The sequence below is a fragment of the Orycteropus afer genome, unplaced genomic scaffold (genome assembly GCF_000298275.1).
Source record: "Orycteropus afer afer isolate SDZICR_OR568_19922 unplaced genomic scaffold, OryAfe1.0 scaffold00060, whole genome shotgun sequence".
NCBI classification, from domain to species: Eukaryota; Metazoa; Chordata; class Mammalia; order Tubulidentata; family Orycteropodidae; genus Orycteropus; species Orycteropus afer.
In genome coordinates, this window is record NW_006921647.1 from 790,303 (window position 1) to 809,167 (window position 18,865).

The 18,865-nt window shown below is 38.2% G+C and overlaps 1 protein-coding gene across 1 annotated transcript in view; it reads right to left on the minus strand.

Moving 5' to 3' along the window:
• NKAIN3 (sodium/potassium transporting ATPase interacting 3) overlaps positions 1 to 18,865 on the minus strand; it is a 578,505-nt gene that overhangs the window by 72,348 nt on the left and 487,292 nt on the right. Inside the window, exon 5 of the mRNA XM_042780767.1 lies at positions 8,817 to 8,877. Coding sequence (XP_042636701.1) covers positions 8,817 to 8,877 — 61 coding nt within the window. The remainder of the gene's footprint in view (positions 1 to 8,816; positions 8,878 to 18,865) is intronic.

An 18,865-nucleotide genomic window follows, 5' to 3' on the forward strand; every position in this document is an offset into this window, starting at 1 on the left:
AAAATGGCAGCACCCAGTAGACAGGCAAAAGTCCACAGCTCAGCCCACCTTTCTCTTCACCTTCTCTGTTTGTTCCCCAGCCACCGTGCACAGTCTTCCATGCAGTCCCTGGCTAGCAGGGTGATTTTTGGGTTAATTCTTAGGTCCTACCACCATTCGGGAATCTCCAAGCTGTGTCGTCTATGCCATCAGGGTTGCTCAGTCTGCTGCCAGACCACAGCTCCGTGTGTCTCCTTTTTTGGTATTGTCACGCAAATTCTTCTGTTAGTTGGGGTTTAGTCCACTTTTGTATCCTTCCCTTCAAGGCTCAGGGGTCCAAGATTATCTTCTTTGTCTGTGTTAAGTGCTTTCTCTTTTCTTTGTTGAAGAGGGTCTGTGCAGTCCTTCTGCCTAGTCTGCCATCTTGCCGGAACTCCTCCAAAGTTTGTTTTTGAGGCTGCCAGTTTTTAAGATATTCTACTTCTGTAGTCATACTGCCTAAGAAACCCCGGGGGGGGGTTGCTATGAGTTGGGTCGGACTTCACAGCAAACAACCACCACAGCTTGCATGTTGCATTCCAGCAACGAGATTACTAACCCATCATTACCTGAAATGCTTTATTATAGCCACAGTAGTCATCTGTTTACTTGATGACATGATTCATTGTGAATAAAGAAAGTCCAAAGCCACGCACTGGATCTCATTTGATCTTGAAAGCTAAGCAGGGTTGGGCCTATTTAGTAATTGGATGGGTGGCTGCCTTGGAATACCAGGTGCTGTAGGCTTAAGGAGTTCTGGTGGCATAGTGCTTAAGCCTTTTGACTGCTAACCAGAAGTCTAGTGGTTCAAACCCACCAGCCACTCCTCAGAAGGAAGATCCGGCAGTCTACTTCCATAGTGATACTGCCTCAGAAACCCAAGGAGAGGTCGCTATGAGTTGGATCCAACTCCACAGCAGTGTGTTGTGTTGTTGTTGTTGTTAAAGTACATAAGGTTGGAAGTAATAACAACAACATCGAAAACCAAACCAAACTCACTGCCATTGAGTCGGATCTCATTCATAGTGACCCCTTCTTGGGTTTCCGAGGTGGTATCACTATGGAAGTAGAGTGCCCAAACATACGTATTGAATTCACATTTGAGAAATTATTAAAAACACGGAAGAATGCAAAGAAGAAAGTTAAATTATCTATTATCTCACCCACCAGTATGTTAACATTTTTATTATTTTTAATAATTTGTTTCATTGCTTTTGAGAAAATACATATCAAAACACACAGCAATTCAAGTTTCTGTATGTACAATTTAGTGACAATGATTACATTCTTCGAATTGTGCAAAATTTGAGTTGTTCCTCCTTCACTAACATAAACTCACTGTTCCCTAAGATTCCTATCTAATTTTCAAGTTACTGTTGTTTGTCACTTTGATCCCACATAAATAGTTCTTAAAACAGAATAATGCTCATGGCAAACATTCTTAAGAGGGAATAATTAATGGAGCAAGGTTCTTGAGTATGTGGGGGCCTCCTTCCCTACTGAGGAAGACTGTCATAGATGAAAATGGATGGACACATCTGGATGGGAGAGAGTGCCTGAGAACTTGCGGAATCCATGCCTATTGCTGTTTATCTTATTTGTGGTAGAGTCTGTCTGTTGAGGGTAAGGAATGAGGAGAATGGTGTCAGTAACAACATCACCTCTCTGGACTTCATTTCCTTATTCCCTAAAACAAAGGCCTAGGACTCAATGATCTCAGAGGCACTAACATCTCCAATATAGCAATTTTAAAGGAACTTGAGAAGAACCTGAGTAAGAAGAAGTGAGAGGCCTGCGGAGCTGGTTGTTGGCCCACCTGGAACACTGGAAATCTGAGTCAGAGCCAGTGGATGCAGATTTGTGCTTCTCTCCAACATTGCCAGGCAAAGAAGGGATCAGTGTAGCCTGTAGGGGTGCTGGCAGAGCCAGACCAGGGGAAAAAGGAGGGGATCTGGGGTGGGGTTGGTATTAGGGTATTGATTTAGAATTAAAATAGAAATACAGGGGACCCTGTCAGAACACTGTCAGCTGCTTTTCTCCCTAGTTTCCTATATTTTACCAATGACAACACAGAATTCACCAATGCACAGGATCCTCATAAAATCCATACTGCCATTTTTACTTAATGTGCCTTTGGGTGGGGCATGAGGGTGTGAATTGCTTTATTTTATGGGATTGGTTCTGACCCATCGGCCCCCTTACATACAACAGAACCTGCTCTTGTGCCATCTTCATGATTGTTGGTGTGTTTGAGCCCATTTTTTCAGTGATTTTGTCAATCCATCTCATTGAGGATTTCTCTTGTTTTCACTGACTCTACTTTTCCAAAGAGGATGTCCTTTTACAGTATTTGATCTTTCCTGACGATTTGTCCAAAATATGTAAGCTGAAGTCTCCCCATCCTCACTTCTAATGTTCATTGGTTGTGTTTCTTCTAAGACTGATTTGTTTGTTCTTCTGGCAGCCCATGATATATTCAATGTTCTTCATCAACACCATAATTTGAATAATCACTTCTCCTTCTGTCTTCTTTTTTCATTGTTCTTAATTCCATCTGGATCCCAAATTCTTTATCTTCCATTCTATACGATCTCGATGGTAGATCCTTCACTCCTTCTCAAGTTAAGGATAGTTTGGGGCTGTTGGTAAAATGCAAGAATGTGTGTATGCCAATCTGACCTGACATGACCTGCCTAAAAGCAGGGCAGGCTGGAGGTACTGTGATGACACTGCCCAGGTGTGGGGCAGGGATCGGGGTAGAGGGTTCTTGCAGAGGTGAAAGAGAAGCATTGCATTCCATTGAGGATTATCTGGAGCAGAGAGATCAAGATGTCTTGAAATAGCAGGGAATGTTGACCATTTACACATCAATGAAGAAGAAAATGTGATGCTCCAATTGGACCTTGAAATGGCCTCTAGCCATAAACTCCTTGCATGAGACTGTAGTGTTAAAGCTGTCAGCACTTTTGAGATACCAAATTCCCACCCTTTATTGTATGGATGAGGATGTGAGGCCCAGAGAGGTGATGGGATCTGCTAAAAAAAAGCTTGGTATTGGTAGAGTTAAGATCACCTTCATTTATGTAATTTCTAACATCGAGTTTCATGTGGAAACAGAAAATTAAAACATCCTCTGTGGCATGTATTTTATCTGTCTGCAAGGATCAATTTTTGGTCAAAACAGGCCACGCTTAGTAGCTGCCAAAGTGGCAAGGAGGCAGCATCTTCTGACCTCCTCTAACTCCACAAGAGGGACAGAATCACTATGAGCAGCCCAAGGCCTATTCCAGCGAGGCCAGACGTGCTGCCTCCCTCCAGCCCTTTCACCAACCCTGACACTAACCATCCTGCCCATGGCATTCACTACCTCAACAATTTGTTGCAGTGCCCACGCAGAACTCACAGACACCACTCACAAATTATGGGTTTTTTTTTTTAGGGAAGCAACAGGCTACAACTCAAATTCAAGAACGTGCTCAGAATTCAGTTCCTAGGTCAGGACAGTGTGTCCTCAGCTATGCTCTTAGACATCACTCTGTGGCCCTTGGCCTTTCCACCTGGCCTCTGCCTATGTGGGCCAATAAGTCTGCCGCTCTGTCTTGTGCCTCTTGGTACCACTGCTGCCGTCTTTCAGCTGGGAGTCTCTCTCAGAAATGGGGTGTTCTCTCAGCCACGGGTTGGACTCTCAGCCACACAGCTCTCTTAGCCAGCAGTGAGAGATATTCATCCTCTCTGCTGCTAGGAGGGCTCATTTTAAGCCTGGCAGAGTGGCAAAACCAACCAATCCCAACACCGGAATTCCACACACCTGAGAGAGCGTGAACTTCCCAGAAAATTGCTTCATGTTGCTCTCAACAGATATACCCCAGGTGGATAACTTTAACAATCAGCAGCTACTTATTTGCTCATGGAAAATTCCACCATGGAGTTTACAAAGACTATGGCTAGAAAAGTCATACTATGTAATTTACTATACTGCAGTAGCTAATGAAATTCAAGGGAATATAAGTACACAAACCATTTATACCTTATAATGAATTGATCAGTTTTTTTTTTTTTTTTTTTTTTGCTAAAATGCAGGAAGTGAGAAATTTACATTTTCCTGAGAAGTGAGAAGAGAGAGATGAGAGACAATGTAAAGACATAGGGACATTTTCCCTACAATGTATTTTGTACAACATTCATTGATGTTTCATATACTGAACCAGACCCTTGTGTCTTAGGGTAGGTAGAATTTCTACTCTTTATAAAGATTAACTAGCTATTTTGTGGCTATTTGACTGAGAGCCATCTCAGCATATTAGGGGGAATGCTTTAAGTTCTAAATCTAAATTTTGGTGAGGCTCCTGGAGAAATCAGCCTTATGGACAGTTATATGCAACTAATTTGATGTTGTTGTTGTGTGCCATTAAGTTGATACAGATTCATAGCTCCTCTGTAGGACAGAGTAGAACTGCCCCAGAGGGTTTCCTAGGCTGAAATTTTTATGGGAGCAGATCACCAAGTCTTTTCTGTCACTGAGTGGCTGGTGGGTTTGAACCGCTGACCTTTAGGTTAACAGCTGAGTGTTAAACCACTGTGCACCCAGAGCTCCTTAACTAATTTAATAGTCACCAACAAAAATTCATGATGAGAACCAGTAGATAATGAATGGCTTGTTGTTTTTAGTTGCCATGGATTTGATTCCAGCTTATGGTGATCCCAGGTGTGCAGAGCAGAACTGTGCTCTATAAACTTTACAATGGCTGTTACCTTTTGGAAGCAGATCACCACATCTGTCTTTTGAGGTATCTTGGGTCAGTTCTCTCTACTAGTAGTCAAGTGCTTAACCATTTGTAACACCCAAGGATTTTTTAAAAATGTTTTATTGGACAAGTATTGTGATCCTTTGAAATGTCAGCTGTGACCCCTTGAGTCTCATTCATTTCTCCATTTTAGACTATCAACAAAATTCTGCTGTTCTTCCAGCCACAAATATCGATGTATTGCAAGGGTCACAAGACAATGAATCATTTTTGTCTGAGGTTCATCCAGATCTTTGCTGCTTTCACACTTTCCCTTGTGCCTGAACTTTTGATCATTTTACTTCTCTAAGGCCCTCCACACAGTACAAAATGAGGAAGGGAAAGCTGGTATTAACACTCAACCTGGTAAATTTCTCTCCCAATAGCTTCTGTAGTAAATTTTTAAGAGGAGGTGTTGTTGTTGTTAGCTATCATCCAACAGGCCCTGACTCATGGCAACGCCTTGCACAAGAGAAGAAAATGCTGTCTGGTCCTGCACCATGCCCATAATCAATTGTGGATCAGACCATTGTGATCCATAAGGCTTTCATTAGCTGGTTTTTCAAAAGCATCTCACCTTTTGAAAAACCAGCCAATGAAGGGAATGCTTTTGTAACTGTAGTCTGGAAGTTCTGCTGAAACTTGTTCAGCATCATAGAAATACACAAGCCTCCACTGAGGCTGGAGAGATAGGGATGTTTTTATTTCTAATTTGCATAATTATTATGGTAATATGAGCTTATCCTCCTAAAAGGGATTCATGAGCAGACAGACAGACACATATATGAACAGTGGCCAGCAGGAAGCCTCAAGGACAGTAGAGACATGTAATGGTTTTCTAATAGTCATGTTTCTTTCCAATGAAATGTTGCCAAAGAATATACTAATGAGAGTCAAATGATTACATAAAGAATCATTTTGAGTTTTCAATATAAAATATTCAACCCACTTCTAGGGGGGTTCATTTCTTTTTTGAAAAATTACTGTTAGGATTTCCAACATACTTTTTTCCCATCATTCAATGTGTACAACCCATGCTGGTCTTTGTGAGCCCAAACAGGTGTCACATTTACAATTTGCAAGCTAATATCAGAAGTAGTGCTAGCAACAGATCATCTGAAAGAGCTGGCAATATTTATATAAGTTAATAATATTTTTCAGCATATTTTGTCCTGCCCCCACACTTCCTTGAATTAGAAACTTTCTTTTTAGTAAGTCTGACAAAATAGTAACAATCCTCTAAGTTCCTTTTCAAATAGAAACAAACTTTTGCATTACAATGGATGATAGAATGTATTGCTCCAACCTCTCATCATCTTTGACCTACAATCTTAGTCTTTGTAAGAAATAGCAGAAGAGTCTGAGAGGGAACTAAGAAGATGGGAGGCTGGAAGTAAATACTTCCTCCTGTATTTATAACTTTTCAGAAGTGTCCATCAGCTGAAACGTGGGTCCCCTAGAAACACTTGAGCAATGCAGAGGAGGAGAGTGGGTAGCTGTTATTAATTTTTTAAGCCCAGCTGACAGCTTTCAGAACAAGGCCTAACTTTGCATTTTGAATAATGCAGAGATTTTCATTAGTTAGAATAGGAATCAAAATGATAAATGATATATTGCCTGCCAAAATACCGTGTCATTACATTACCTTTTGCAGTTACCGTTCCAAATAAGCATTCCAGGGTATACTTAATGTGAATTGGAAAGCTACCAGTATTGTTTTATTATTTTATGTTTAAATATTGGAAAAACAATCCAAAGGATGTGTGTTCCTGACTGTGAGTTAGTAATGTCATATTCAAAGGGCAATTCATTATTGCCCCTAAAAGCTAAATGTTGGCACGAAACGTGCTGGCCTGTGAGATCATTGCAATTGATTCCAGACATTTTTTCTTGCTCATCTCAGCCTTCTGAAGGTTCTGGGACAATTTAATTACAACTGCACTTTTGATTTCCACTTCTTTCAATAAAAAAAGTGTAAAATTACTCTTGCTCAAGAACTATCAGACTAAAAGGTTTCTGATTGCTTTTTACTGTCATCTCTCTTTAAGCAGATTATCATTTCCTGGGCCTATTTGCCTTGTTTTAAGTACCCATACTCTTTCCAACTGTAAATATTATTTGAATTGATGGCTACACAACTACTATATTCAGATATCTCTCAATAATTTAATGTATGGCCCTAATCAAAAGCACTAGAATTAAACCAATATAGAACAGGTTGCTAGCAGCTGTTTCTATGCCAGTTTGGTGGCCATTAAAATAGCTGATTCAGAGATTTCTATAGAGAAACTTAAGTTAATTAAAGACATCAAAGTCAATGGAACTACAGTATCTGCCAGCAGCAATACAATCCACATACACTGGCAGTAAAAGAATGCTGATGGAAGATCTAAATGTGCTTACCTAAATTTGATGAACTGTTTTATTTTGCATGTCATTTTGCATTTTGTTCAAAATCATAAACCTCAAGGAAAAGTCCTTACTTATTCTATTAAGTAACGATTTATTGATTAATCAGTCTTTTCTCACACAATATGGTAGGAATGAGTACTGGCATTTATTAAGATCCTCCAACCAGTTAAATAAAAAGAGTAAAGGACAAAAGGGGATTTTTTGGGTACCCTTCAAAAGTACTTTATAAAGGGATTCAACTAGAATTTATCAATGTATCAATCTTTTGAAGTATTGACTCAGACCACGATCCAATGATTTTTGTTAGGTCCCAATTCCAATTAAAATCGTTCATTCTCAACAAATTGTGTTTTGTGTCCTGGCTGTGAGTAGAAAGCATGCTGCTTCCTTTCTGTTTATTGGCTTTGTTAGATTGTGGAACTACTAATGGAACTCCTGAAATATATTTCTATTTTATTTAAGTTACCTCATAGTGGAAATTACTGTAATTGTAATTTCACTTTTGAAATGTCAGAAACTTTCTGACTCATCTAAAATTTTAAAAAATAGCCCTACATAAGCATAAAATATATGATGCAATTTGTTGAATGTTAAATCTTTGAGTCCAAGATTTCTTCCATTTAGTCAAATACACCAGGAGGAGATCCCATTGTGAACTAGATTCCAGTTCAAACATCACATACTACATGTATTTGATGGGAAGCATTCATTCATCAGGCCCTTGTGGAGATGTGTTCTAGAAAGTAGTTATAATGGCTAGCTAGACACTTATCCTCATTTTATTATAGTCACTTTACAACTCTGAAGGCAATTGCAATAATACAACTAAATCTCTAGTTTTGTTACATGTGTGGGTGGGTTTAATTTATCTAAACTCTCTTTCTAAAAAATAAATTAAAATTTCTTGGTGCTCTATGAACTCACAACAGAGTTGTTTAAAACCAAATTTTTACACATTAGCAAGTGCTCAATAAATAACAGTTGTTAAATCATGTTGCTAAACCTCTATCCACATAACTTCAGGTCATATTATCTTTTATTCTGATGTTCTGATAAAACACAATTTAGCTTCTTAGCATCTTATTCATTCCTTCTCAGCAACTCTTGTCTTTTTTTTTTTTCTTTTTACATCCCACCTTGAAGGCTGTCTTTCTTAGATCCCTTGTAACATTTTATATGGCTTATATACACAAAGTTCTTGCTGTAATGTATTGTTGTATTAGTATTATTGCCATTATTCAGGCTTCAAAATTCTGAAGCCAGCTTACTTACAACCAGTGATGGATAAACCAACCCTCAGTTTCCTACCCAGTGTAACGTTTAGGTCTCTGATGACAAATTACAAGGACAGGACATGATACCAGTCTGAGGCTTCTGTGCCTCTCTGTGAATCTGCCCATGCAACTTGGATTGAAGTTATAATACTTAGTGCCCTCTCATTTGTGGGCACCTTCATATGTCAGCTTTTGATTGGAAGTTTGCTCTACTGACTTCAGTCATTTAAAATTTCAAACATGAAAGCTTTCATAGCCTTGTAATAACTAGTTTAGGAAGCTAAGTCTCATCCAAAACAAATCCACAGGTAGATATAACAGTACTTACAGGTGTCCTCTTCTTCCATGAAAATACTGATCACATAACAGGCATACACAAAACCAACCAACTGCAAAAAGAAAAAAAAAAGAAAAAAAAGTACTTTAAGAGCTATAGCAAATGTCAACAATTAAAGAGTCAAACTGATCTATAAAGATAACTAATGCATAGTAGTAATTTCCAAGAGGAAAAATTCTTGTTTTTAAGTAATAGGTGTCATGTTAAAGAGTCTTTTCATTTCTCATACCTTTAATATCTTTCTTAAAATTACACAACAATGGGGAAAAGAAAAACAAATTAGGGTACAGGAATGGGAAAAAATACATAAGTTTCTAGATATTTTACTTAGATTTTGACTGGGCTTTGCAGATCTTAAGGAGCTCTCGTGGTGTAGTGCCTAAGGCTTTTGACTGCTAACCAGAAGGCTGGCAGTTCAAACCCATCCAGCTACTCCTTGGAAGGAAGACTGGGCAATCTACTTCTGTGGAGATACCACTTGTAAACCCAAGGATAATTTTAAATCACCAAAGATTATTCAGAATATATATTTTTAGGTTTATGACTATTTGTAGAGTGAATTGTACAAAAATTCATTATTACTCCAACTATTTTAATGTTTAATAGCTACAAAAGGTATCAAAACATGTTAATTATAAGTTAAATACCAATTAATTTAATACTTATAAATTGAACACTTAATTATTTAAAATGTTCTTGAATGTAATTTCTATTTAAATACTAAATATTTTTGTTAATTATGTCATAAGAAAATGCATTAACTTTCAGGTCATTATATAGTCATAAAATAAAAGAGATCATTTATACTTTGGATACAAGTTGTCAAAAGAATGAAGGCAGGTGCCAGAGTACAGGCTTTCCAGATTTTCATTTTTTTTTCCTGCACTTGTTATACTGAGAAGATGATTTCAGTTCCATGGAAGTAGACATACTTCAATTCCTGGAGATTAAATTGCCAATGGATTTAGTCGAGTCAAAAATTACTCTGATAAGTACTTTGATAGACATGAAAAATAGATACTTCAATAGATATTATATTCTGTTTTCTTGCTTTTCCTTCCACTGTTAAAGTCTGTTTCCTCCTCTCAACCCACTGATAAATAACATTTGGAAAAGAAATTTTTTCTGATAGCCCCAGTGTCAGAAGCTGAAGTTCCCAGTGCAGAGATTAATATGTTTTTTGTTTCTGACAATTCCTGAAGATTGTTACCGTGAGCTTTCAGTCCACTTTAAGGCTGTCTACACCAACTCTAAGAAATCCCTGTGAGGTTGGGAAGTTAGGGAGTGCGAATGTCCAATAGAGAGTGTTGCCAGAGTGTTAAAGGGTCCTACAAGACCTATGGTACCTTCAGTCCTCTGAAGCTACATGAGGGGAGAACCACTGGGGGAGCTTGAGATGTTTCTTGTAATTTGGGAAACACAGGGGCTTGAGTCACATTTGGAAAAGTCAAAAGATGAAGTACTGAATATAGAACAAGTTGGCAGCGTAAGCCCCACAGAAAAGCAACAACAACAACAAAACCCAAACACGAACTAGCAGAATCAACAACATCAGAACTTTGGAAACTAAGTTTTAAGAAACAAATGCTGAGCTAATGATAAATCAAGGGAAAAGGTGACAAATAAATGGTGCAAAAACTTGGGTTTTCTATCCACCAGCACCCCAACCTTTCTCTGCTTTCTTGTGGTCATCTTAAAGCCTGATTTCCTAGATGAAGCACAGCAGACTGTTTCCCCAAATCATTGTGTGTTTCTACTCTGGGGCTACTGGAAGGACTGAAGTAAGTCACTCATCTCAATATTTCTGGTTTCAGACTTTGCATAGGCCTACGGGGTAGCGGAGGAGCTCTGGTAGCATAGTGGCTAAAGAACTTAACTGCTAACCAGAAGGCTGGCGGTTCAAACCAGATGGTAATAGAGGATAGGGAAAGAGTTTCTTTTGGAAACCAAGATTTTGAAATCTTTGTGTATTGATAGCATAGTGCCTAAGGCACTTGACTGCTAACCAGAAGGCTGGTGAACCCACCAGTCACTCCTCGGAAGGAAGGTTGGGCAATCTACTTCCATAGTGATACTGCCTCGGAAGCCCAAGAAGGGGTCGCTATGAGTTGGTCCGACTCGACGGCACATAACAGCAACAACAACAACACACATGCCCAGGGCAAGCCACATGCTCAGAAATTACCTGACCAGACTCTATGCTTTCCCCTTGGGATGATTCTCACCTCAGGGTAAGCCTGGCTGACCGTTGAAGGAGGGTTCCAGCACAGAGTCAATTGCAAAGACTGAGAGACTTTTTAAAAATGTTTTTTTATAGTGTTTTGCTTTACCCCATGGCATCCAAGGAAATCTCTCTCAAAAGACTAGCTAAACACAGGCTAATAAACAGTGTCTTCTTCACTGTCACACCTAGCCAGGAAGTCAGTCTTTCCAAAATAGTTAGGAAAAAAGTTATGAAAACATCTTAGTCATAACCAAACACCATGAGAGAATGAGTTGCTGGGTATGGTGGATACTAAATTCAATTGGTAAACCATAGTCCACAGAGACAATATTCTAATCCTAATTTGGTGAGTAGTACTGATATCTTAAAAGCTTGTGAGTGGTCATCTAAGTTGCAACTATTGGTCTCTTCCCATCTGGAGCAAAGAAGAGTGAGGAAAAATCAGATTCAGGAAATAATTAGTCCAAAGGACTAATGGAGCATGTGAACCCCAGCCTCCATGACATTGAAACCTGAGTAATTAGATGGTGTCTGGCTACCACTGTTGACCACTCTGAAAGGGATCACAATAAGAGGTATGAATAGAGAGGGAGAAAATGTGAAAGAAAACTCAAAATATAAAAATGACCAGGCTTACTGATCTGATGAAGACTGGTGGAATACCTGAGACTATGGCCCTTAGACTCACTTCAAGCTCCGAACTGAACTTAATGCCTGTGACTCAACTGTCAGCCAAATGATAGATAGACCTATAAGGTAAACAGTAATATCAGGAGGGTATGTACTCATTAGAACAATTAAGCATACGAGATCAAGAGGACAGCATTTGTCTAGGGACAGAGCTAGGAAGGAACTCTGGTAGTGCAGGGCAGAAGGCAATTAACTGCTAACCATAAGGTTGGTGGTTCAAACTCACCAGCCACTCCATGGAAGGAAGATGAGGCAATCTACTTCTGTAAAGATTTACAGCCTCAGAAACCCAATGTGGTTCACTATGAGTCAGAATCAACTTGATGTGAGGTTGGTGTTTTGGTTTAGAGCTAAGAATGTGGGAAGGGGTGGGAAGGAAAGATGAAAGGAAAGGGTAGGTGTAGGGAGCAAGTGGGAAGAATGCTGTTACTGTATGGGGTTTGAAGGAAATGTCACAAAACAGAATGTGTGTGTATTGTTAAATGGAAAATCAATTTGCTCTATAAACTTTCACCCAAATCACAATTTAAAAAAAAAAAAAAAAAAAAAAAGCTAAAATCACTAAACAAATGGATGGCTTCATTTTTCAAAAATATTGAAAAAGAAATCAACTAAGAAAATAAACAACCAAATAACTTTAGCAAAACCTCGGGAAGAAGAATTTGATCTCCAAATTTATCATATTCAAATGTTCTGGTTTCAACAAAAAAATCACAAGGCATACAAAGAAACAGAAAAGATGATTCACTCAAAAGAACATAATAAAGTGACAGAAACCATCTCTATGGAAGCCCAGATAATGGACTTCCTGGATAAAGACTTTAAAACCACAGTTAATTATGCTCAGAGAGCTAAAGGAAAACCTGGACCCAAAACAAAAGGAAATCTGGAAAATGATGCAAGAACAAAACAAGAACATTAATAAAGAAATAAAAATTTTAAAAAGAAACCAAACAACACATAACACTAAGCACTTGTCAAAACCTACACGACTTTGCAAAGTAAAGAGTGAACCAAAAAGGGAGCTATGGATTTTAGTTAATAATAATGTATCAATATTGGTTCCTCAACTTTAACAAATGTGCGACAGGACTGCTACATGCTAATAGGACAAAGAATGTGTAAGACGGAAGTGGTTAGGTTACTGGGAACTGTCTGTACTTCCTTTTCTGCAAACCTAAAATTGTTACCAAAAAAAAAAGTCTTTTAAAGATAAAAGAAACCAAACAGAAATAATGGAAGTGAAAAATACAATACCTACAATGGAAAATTCACTGGAGGAGCTCAGTAGTAAATTTCAGCTGGTAGAAAAGAAGGATCAGTGAACTTGAACATAAGGACAACTGAAATTATCAAGTATGAAGAGTTAAAAAAAAAAAAAAATGAATGACAGAAGTTGAACAAAGCCTAAGGGATTTGTGGGGCATTGTGAAGGGTATTAATATATGCATATTGGTCACAGAATCACAGCAGGAGAAGAGGGAATGGGGCCAAAAGAATATTTGAAGAAAGAAATAATGGCAGGGAGCTCTGGTAGCATAGTGGCTAAGACACTTGCCTGCTAACCAGACGGCTGGCGGTTCAAACCCACCAGCCACTCCTCGGAAGGAAGGTTGGGCAATCCTACTTCCGTAGTGATACTGCCTCGGAAACCCAAGGAGGGGTCACTATGAGTCGGGGCCGACTCGACGGCACATAACAACAATGGCAGAAAACTCCCCAAATTTAATGAAAGACATGAATCTACACATTCAAGAAACTCAATAATTTCAAGTGGGATAAACTAAGAGAGACACCCACTGAGAGACATTATAATCAAACTTTTGAAAACTGAAGGTAAAGAAAGAATCTTGAAAGCAGCAAGGGATCTTCAGTAGGATTCTGATTTGTCTTCAGAAACCATGGAGGTCGGTAGGCAGTAGGATGACATATTTAAAATATTGAAAGAAAGCAAATTTCAACCAACAATTCTAAATGTGGCAAAACAGTCCTTCAAATGAGGGTAAAATTAAGACATTCACAGATAACCTGTTTCTGGTTTCTGTTTTGACATTTTTGTGGGGTGATGGGAGTGTGGAGCTGCTCATACCACCATCTTGTCCCAGATTCCATAAGCTTAGTTATTAATGACTACCTAAATCACATAATTTAAATATACCATAGTGTATTGAAGCTTCTCCTATTATTGAAAGTTGCTTTCAAATTTTTCATATTATAAATGATACTGTGATCAACATTTATCTTCATACATAATGGATTTTCTGATTATCAGAATTAGAATTATTATTATACTGCAAATAGCAAAACATTCTTATCATTTTTTAATATGTTATTAAACTGTTTTTCAAAAGATTTGTAACATCTTTTATCTTCCCATAACAGTGATTGACAATGCTTACTTTGCACATTCTTTGTAGCATAAAACATTTTTGTTTAAAAAAATATGCCAATATAGTAGATAAGATGCCATCTCCTCATTTAAATGCAATAGTTTTATTATGTCTGAAACATTTTCATATTTTATTAGCCTTTTAGGAGCTCTGGTAGCATAGTGCCTAAGGCACTTGACTGCTAACCAGAAGGCTGGCGGTTTAAACCCACCAGCCACTCCTCGGAAGGAAGGTTGGGCAATCTACTTCTGTAGTGATACTGCCTCGGCAACCCAAGGTGGGGTTGCTATGAGTTGGGTTCGACTCGATGGCACATAACAACAACAACAACAACAACAACAACATTAGCCTTTTATATTTTTTTCCATTGAGAATTATCTGTCAGAGCACTTGGCCTATTTATTACGTTGACTTGGTCTTTATTAATTTGTATGAAGTCTTACACGGTAAATATAATAAGCCTTTCCTATATTTAAGGAGCTCTGGTAGTGTAGTGAATAAGGCATTTGACTGCTAACCAGAAGGTCTGCAGTTCAAACCCACCAGCTGCTTGGAAACCCAAAGGAAGTCTTTATGAGTTGGATTTAACTTGATGGTAGTGAGTTTGGTTTGCTTTGCTATATTTGTTGCAATTTTTTTCTTTACTTCAGCAAGTGATAGAGGTGGCTTCACATTGCTGAGTCATTACTTTAGTAAGCCATATGTTGAAAAGTATCTGTCAACAAACAATGTTCCTAGTGTCTTGGCAGGCTCTCTTTTAGGGGTGTATGTGTACGTGTGCATGTGTAAATCAAGAGCTCTCTTCTATCAGTTCCCTATCGGTTTGTTGTTGTTAAGTGCTGTGGAGTCAGACCCGACTCATAGTGACCCCTCCTTGGGTTTCTGAGGCGGTATCACTATGGAAGTAGATTGCCCATTCTTCCTTCTGAGGAGTGGCTGGTGGATTTGAACCGTTAGCCTTCTGGTCAGTGGTACTCTAACAAATTATCAAATATTTACTAGCTTAAAACAACATAAATGTATTCTTTTACAGATTTGGAGGTCAAAAGCTTGAATTAAATGGGTCTCATTAGCTAATGTCAAGGTATCAGCTGGTCTGCATTTCTTCCAAAAGCTCTAGGGAAAGTCTGTTGGCTTGTGGCTCAATTCCTCCTTCTTGAAGGTCAGCAAAAGTGAGCTGATTGCTTCTCATGTTGCTATTCCTCTGATTCTTCCTCTTGTGTCTCTTCCAGTTTCAATGATTATATTGAAAGTTACATTGGACCTACCTGGATAATCCAACATAATCGCCACATAATAAGGTCACCTGATTATCAACCTTAATTCCACTTGCAACTTTATTTCATTCTACTTTGCCATATAACGTAACATTTTCACAGGTTCTAGGCATTAGGACTCTGGTAGCGTAGTGCTTAAGGCACTTGACTGCTAACCCATCAGCCACTCCTCAGAAGGAAGTTGGAGCAATCTACTTCCATAGTGATACTGCCTTGGAAATCCAAGGAGGGGTTGCTATGAGTTGGTCCAACTCGAAGGCACATAACAACAACAGGCATTAGGACATGGACATCTCTGGCAACCATTATTCTGCCTGCCATACCTGTGAACTCTTATCTTAGGTTCTGACCAGGTTCTCTGCACAATTTAGATCACAGTACAGATGGAGAAGTAATACTGAGAAAATGACTGAAGTTTTAATATATGAAGTACAATCATAAAATCCTGATTTGGGGGGGATGGGAAAAGACTTGCAAGGAAACTTGAGAGGTCACATTACACATCAACCCATTCTTCTCAGGCAATGTCATCTTTCAATATTGGGGAGAAAACTACCCTTACCCACTCAATGTGTGTACTCTAATCAGGTTTTATACTTTTACTATAAATATGTATTGGAAGGAAGACAGTGCAATCTACTTCCCTAGAAATACTGCTTGGGAAACCCAAGGAGGGGTGCTATAGTCAGATTCCACTCGACAGCTGTGAGCTGTTTTTTTTTTTTTTTTTTAAATAAATATGTATACACAGGAATTTGACTGCTAACCAGAAGGCTGGTGGTTCAAACTCACCAGCCACTCCTCAGAAGGAAGATTGGGCAATCAACTTCTGTGGAGATACCACCTCAGAAACCCAAGGAAGAGTTGCTATGAGTCGAATCGACTTGTTGGCAGTGAGTTTGGTTTGGTTTTTGGTTATACACAGGAAGTACATAAGTTATTTTATTTTATTATTTTTTTAGCATAAATTATTTTAAACAGCACTTATTCCAAATATTTTTCTTGATAATTTCAAATTTTCAAGGGGTATTGTCTTTTCAGTCTGATTAGATAATTGTAGGGTCAAAGATATCCTTTGATGAAGACAAAATAGAGCAAGCTCATTTGGAAATTTTTTTCCAGAAATATGTTTTTACTTAAGTTTCATTTATCTTATATATCTCCCCTATAATATGAAGGCTATAGACTTTGCTAAAATGTTTTCCTAACCATGTTTTCTGAAAAATTCATTTTTTTAATACACTGAGGAGTACTAGGATATTTATTTCTCCCTTTCCAAAGAACAAGTCTTTTGACTGGCAAAAAGTAAGGTTAGGTTCTTAATCACAGTGACAACCTTCTATCACTCTTTGTTGTTGTTGTTGTTGTTGTTATGTGCCATCGAGTCGGACCTGACTCATAGCGACCCCTCCTTGGGTTTCCGAGGCAGTATCGCTACAGAAGTAGATTGCCCCATCTTCCTTCCGAGGAGTGGCTGGTGGGTTTGAACCGCCAGCCTTCTGGTTAGCAGTCAAGTGCCTTAGGCACTGCGCTACCAGAGCTCCCATCACTCTTTATTCCATGACAATTTTCCTACTGATGAGATGTGAGAAAACCCAGTTTTAAAATAATGGAGCAATGTATAACAACAGAAAATTTGTCAGCTCTAATTGTTCACTAATGGACCTTAATATTGTTTTGAGATGGCATGAAAGGAATTTTATCCAGGTAATTGAAATATACAGCACCATTAGCTAGAAACAATAAGATGAAGACATGCCATAATAGAAGTATTAGATCATTCTCTATGCCCTCAAACAGATTTTTCCAGCCATAGTCTCACTATTATTACAGTGAATTAATTAAAATATTTCCTTTTACTTTTGCTTTATTGATGGACACACTAATAAAATATTTATTTCTAGAATTACTTTTGCTATCATGATTAACCAAACTGCTCTTTAATTAATAATGTTATGCTCATGAGAACCTGTCTAGACATCATGTTAATCACCAATTTGTAGATGGCTGACTATTGTGTAGTTCTTGGTTTCCCAGTATATGAGTTGAAATAGTTCCTTTGGGCTTTCTTATTGTCTGAAAAAAATGGAATAAAATGCATTCTCACTAACATCAAAGACACACAAAGTAAATAAAATAATTTTCTTAGTTATCTCTTTTTTGAATAATATTTTGTAAGATTCATTTATTTTGAACACATATTTTTTTCCCTTTCATTAAAATGATCATTTCTATAGTTAAATATTATTTAGAATGGTTTCCACTTTGGTCTCACAAATTCTGGCTGCACAAATTCTAGCTTCTTCAGTATCTTTCATGAATGTAAATGACATAAGACTAGATCATAACACTTCTGTTTGTGTGAAGGATTGATTCATTTTTGTAAGTAAGATTTGCATATGGGATTGACTTGTTTTGTTTTGGCCTGCAGATTTTGTATAAGGATTGACAAGGTTATGTTTCACATACGCAGCCATTAGGATATCAGCATTAGCTATGTGTCCTTCCAGTTGTGGATCTTATTAAGAATGAATCAAAGAAATAAGCCATCTCTGAAGGTATGAGTATCTTCAGGGACCACTTTTAGGTGAACTAGTTGAGTGAGAAAGCCTCACAGAGGAGAGTTCATTTAGGTTTGGCCTTTGGCTGAGAGAATTTTGAGAGAAGTCAATAGCCTCCTTGACAAAAATAACTCCCCAGCCACTTTCCTGAATTTCCTAGCATTTGCACCAGTGTTTCATCTTAGAAGAATCCTTAAGGAATGACTTTCTGTACTTAACACATAGTTTCTAAAATACTCATTGTTAATCTATTTTTCTTTAAGTCCAAAATGACAGGCAGAGACATACACACACTACAGTATTGCATGGAGCTTTATCCCTAAGAAAGTCATTAAAATGAGCATTTGTGAGTAGAAAGCTTTTGTATGCAATTTATTTGAGTTAAAGTATTAAGCTACTAATCAGTGAAAGTATAAATACATAGCGTCATGAACTGTGCAGGCTTTGGAATTTTACCTTGCTTACTAGCTAACAAGTTAACCTATTATTGTTTCAGGGATATTGGGTCAGACAAAAAGAACTTCATCACTTACAGCACAGCAGGAAGCGTGAGCTTTTATATTCATTTACTAGGATTCTCCATGCTCCTTGTGCTCATAGTGATGCCTGCACACAGTGGATCATGGTGCAATAGAGGATCTCTGAGCTTCGGGGATCCACCACTTTAACAATAAGTGGAAGCAAGCCTAATCTTTGTTTCGGTGACCTTGTTGTGAGTCAATCTGAAGCCAGAGTTCTAGCAGCTTCCAGGAAAATCTTTAACCAGAAACCTTTTAGTGTCAGTAGTGCTAACAGAACTTTTGTAATTCTAAACACTCCTTAGGGCTTTTATCTGCCCTCCAGTCTCAGCAGGTATCAAGGAACTTCCTCCGAACTCAGCACGCATCACAAAAGCCAT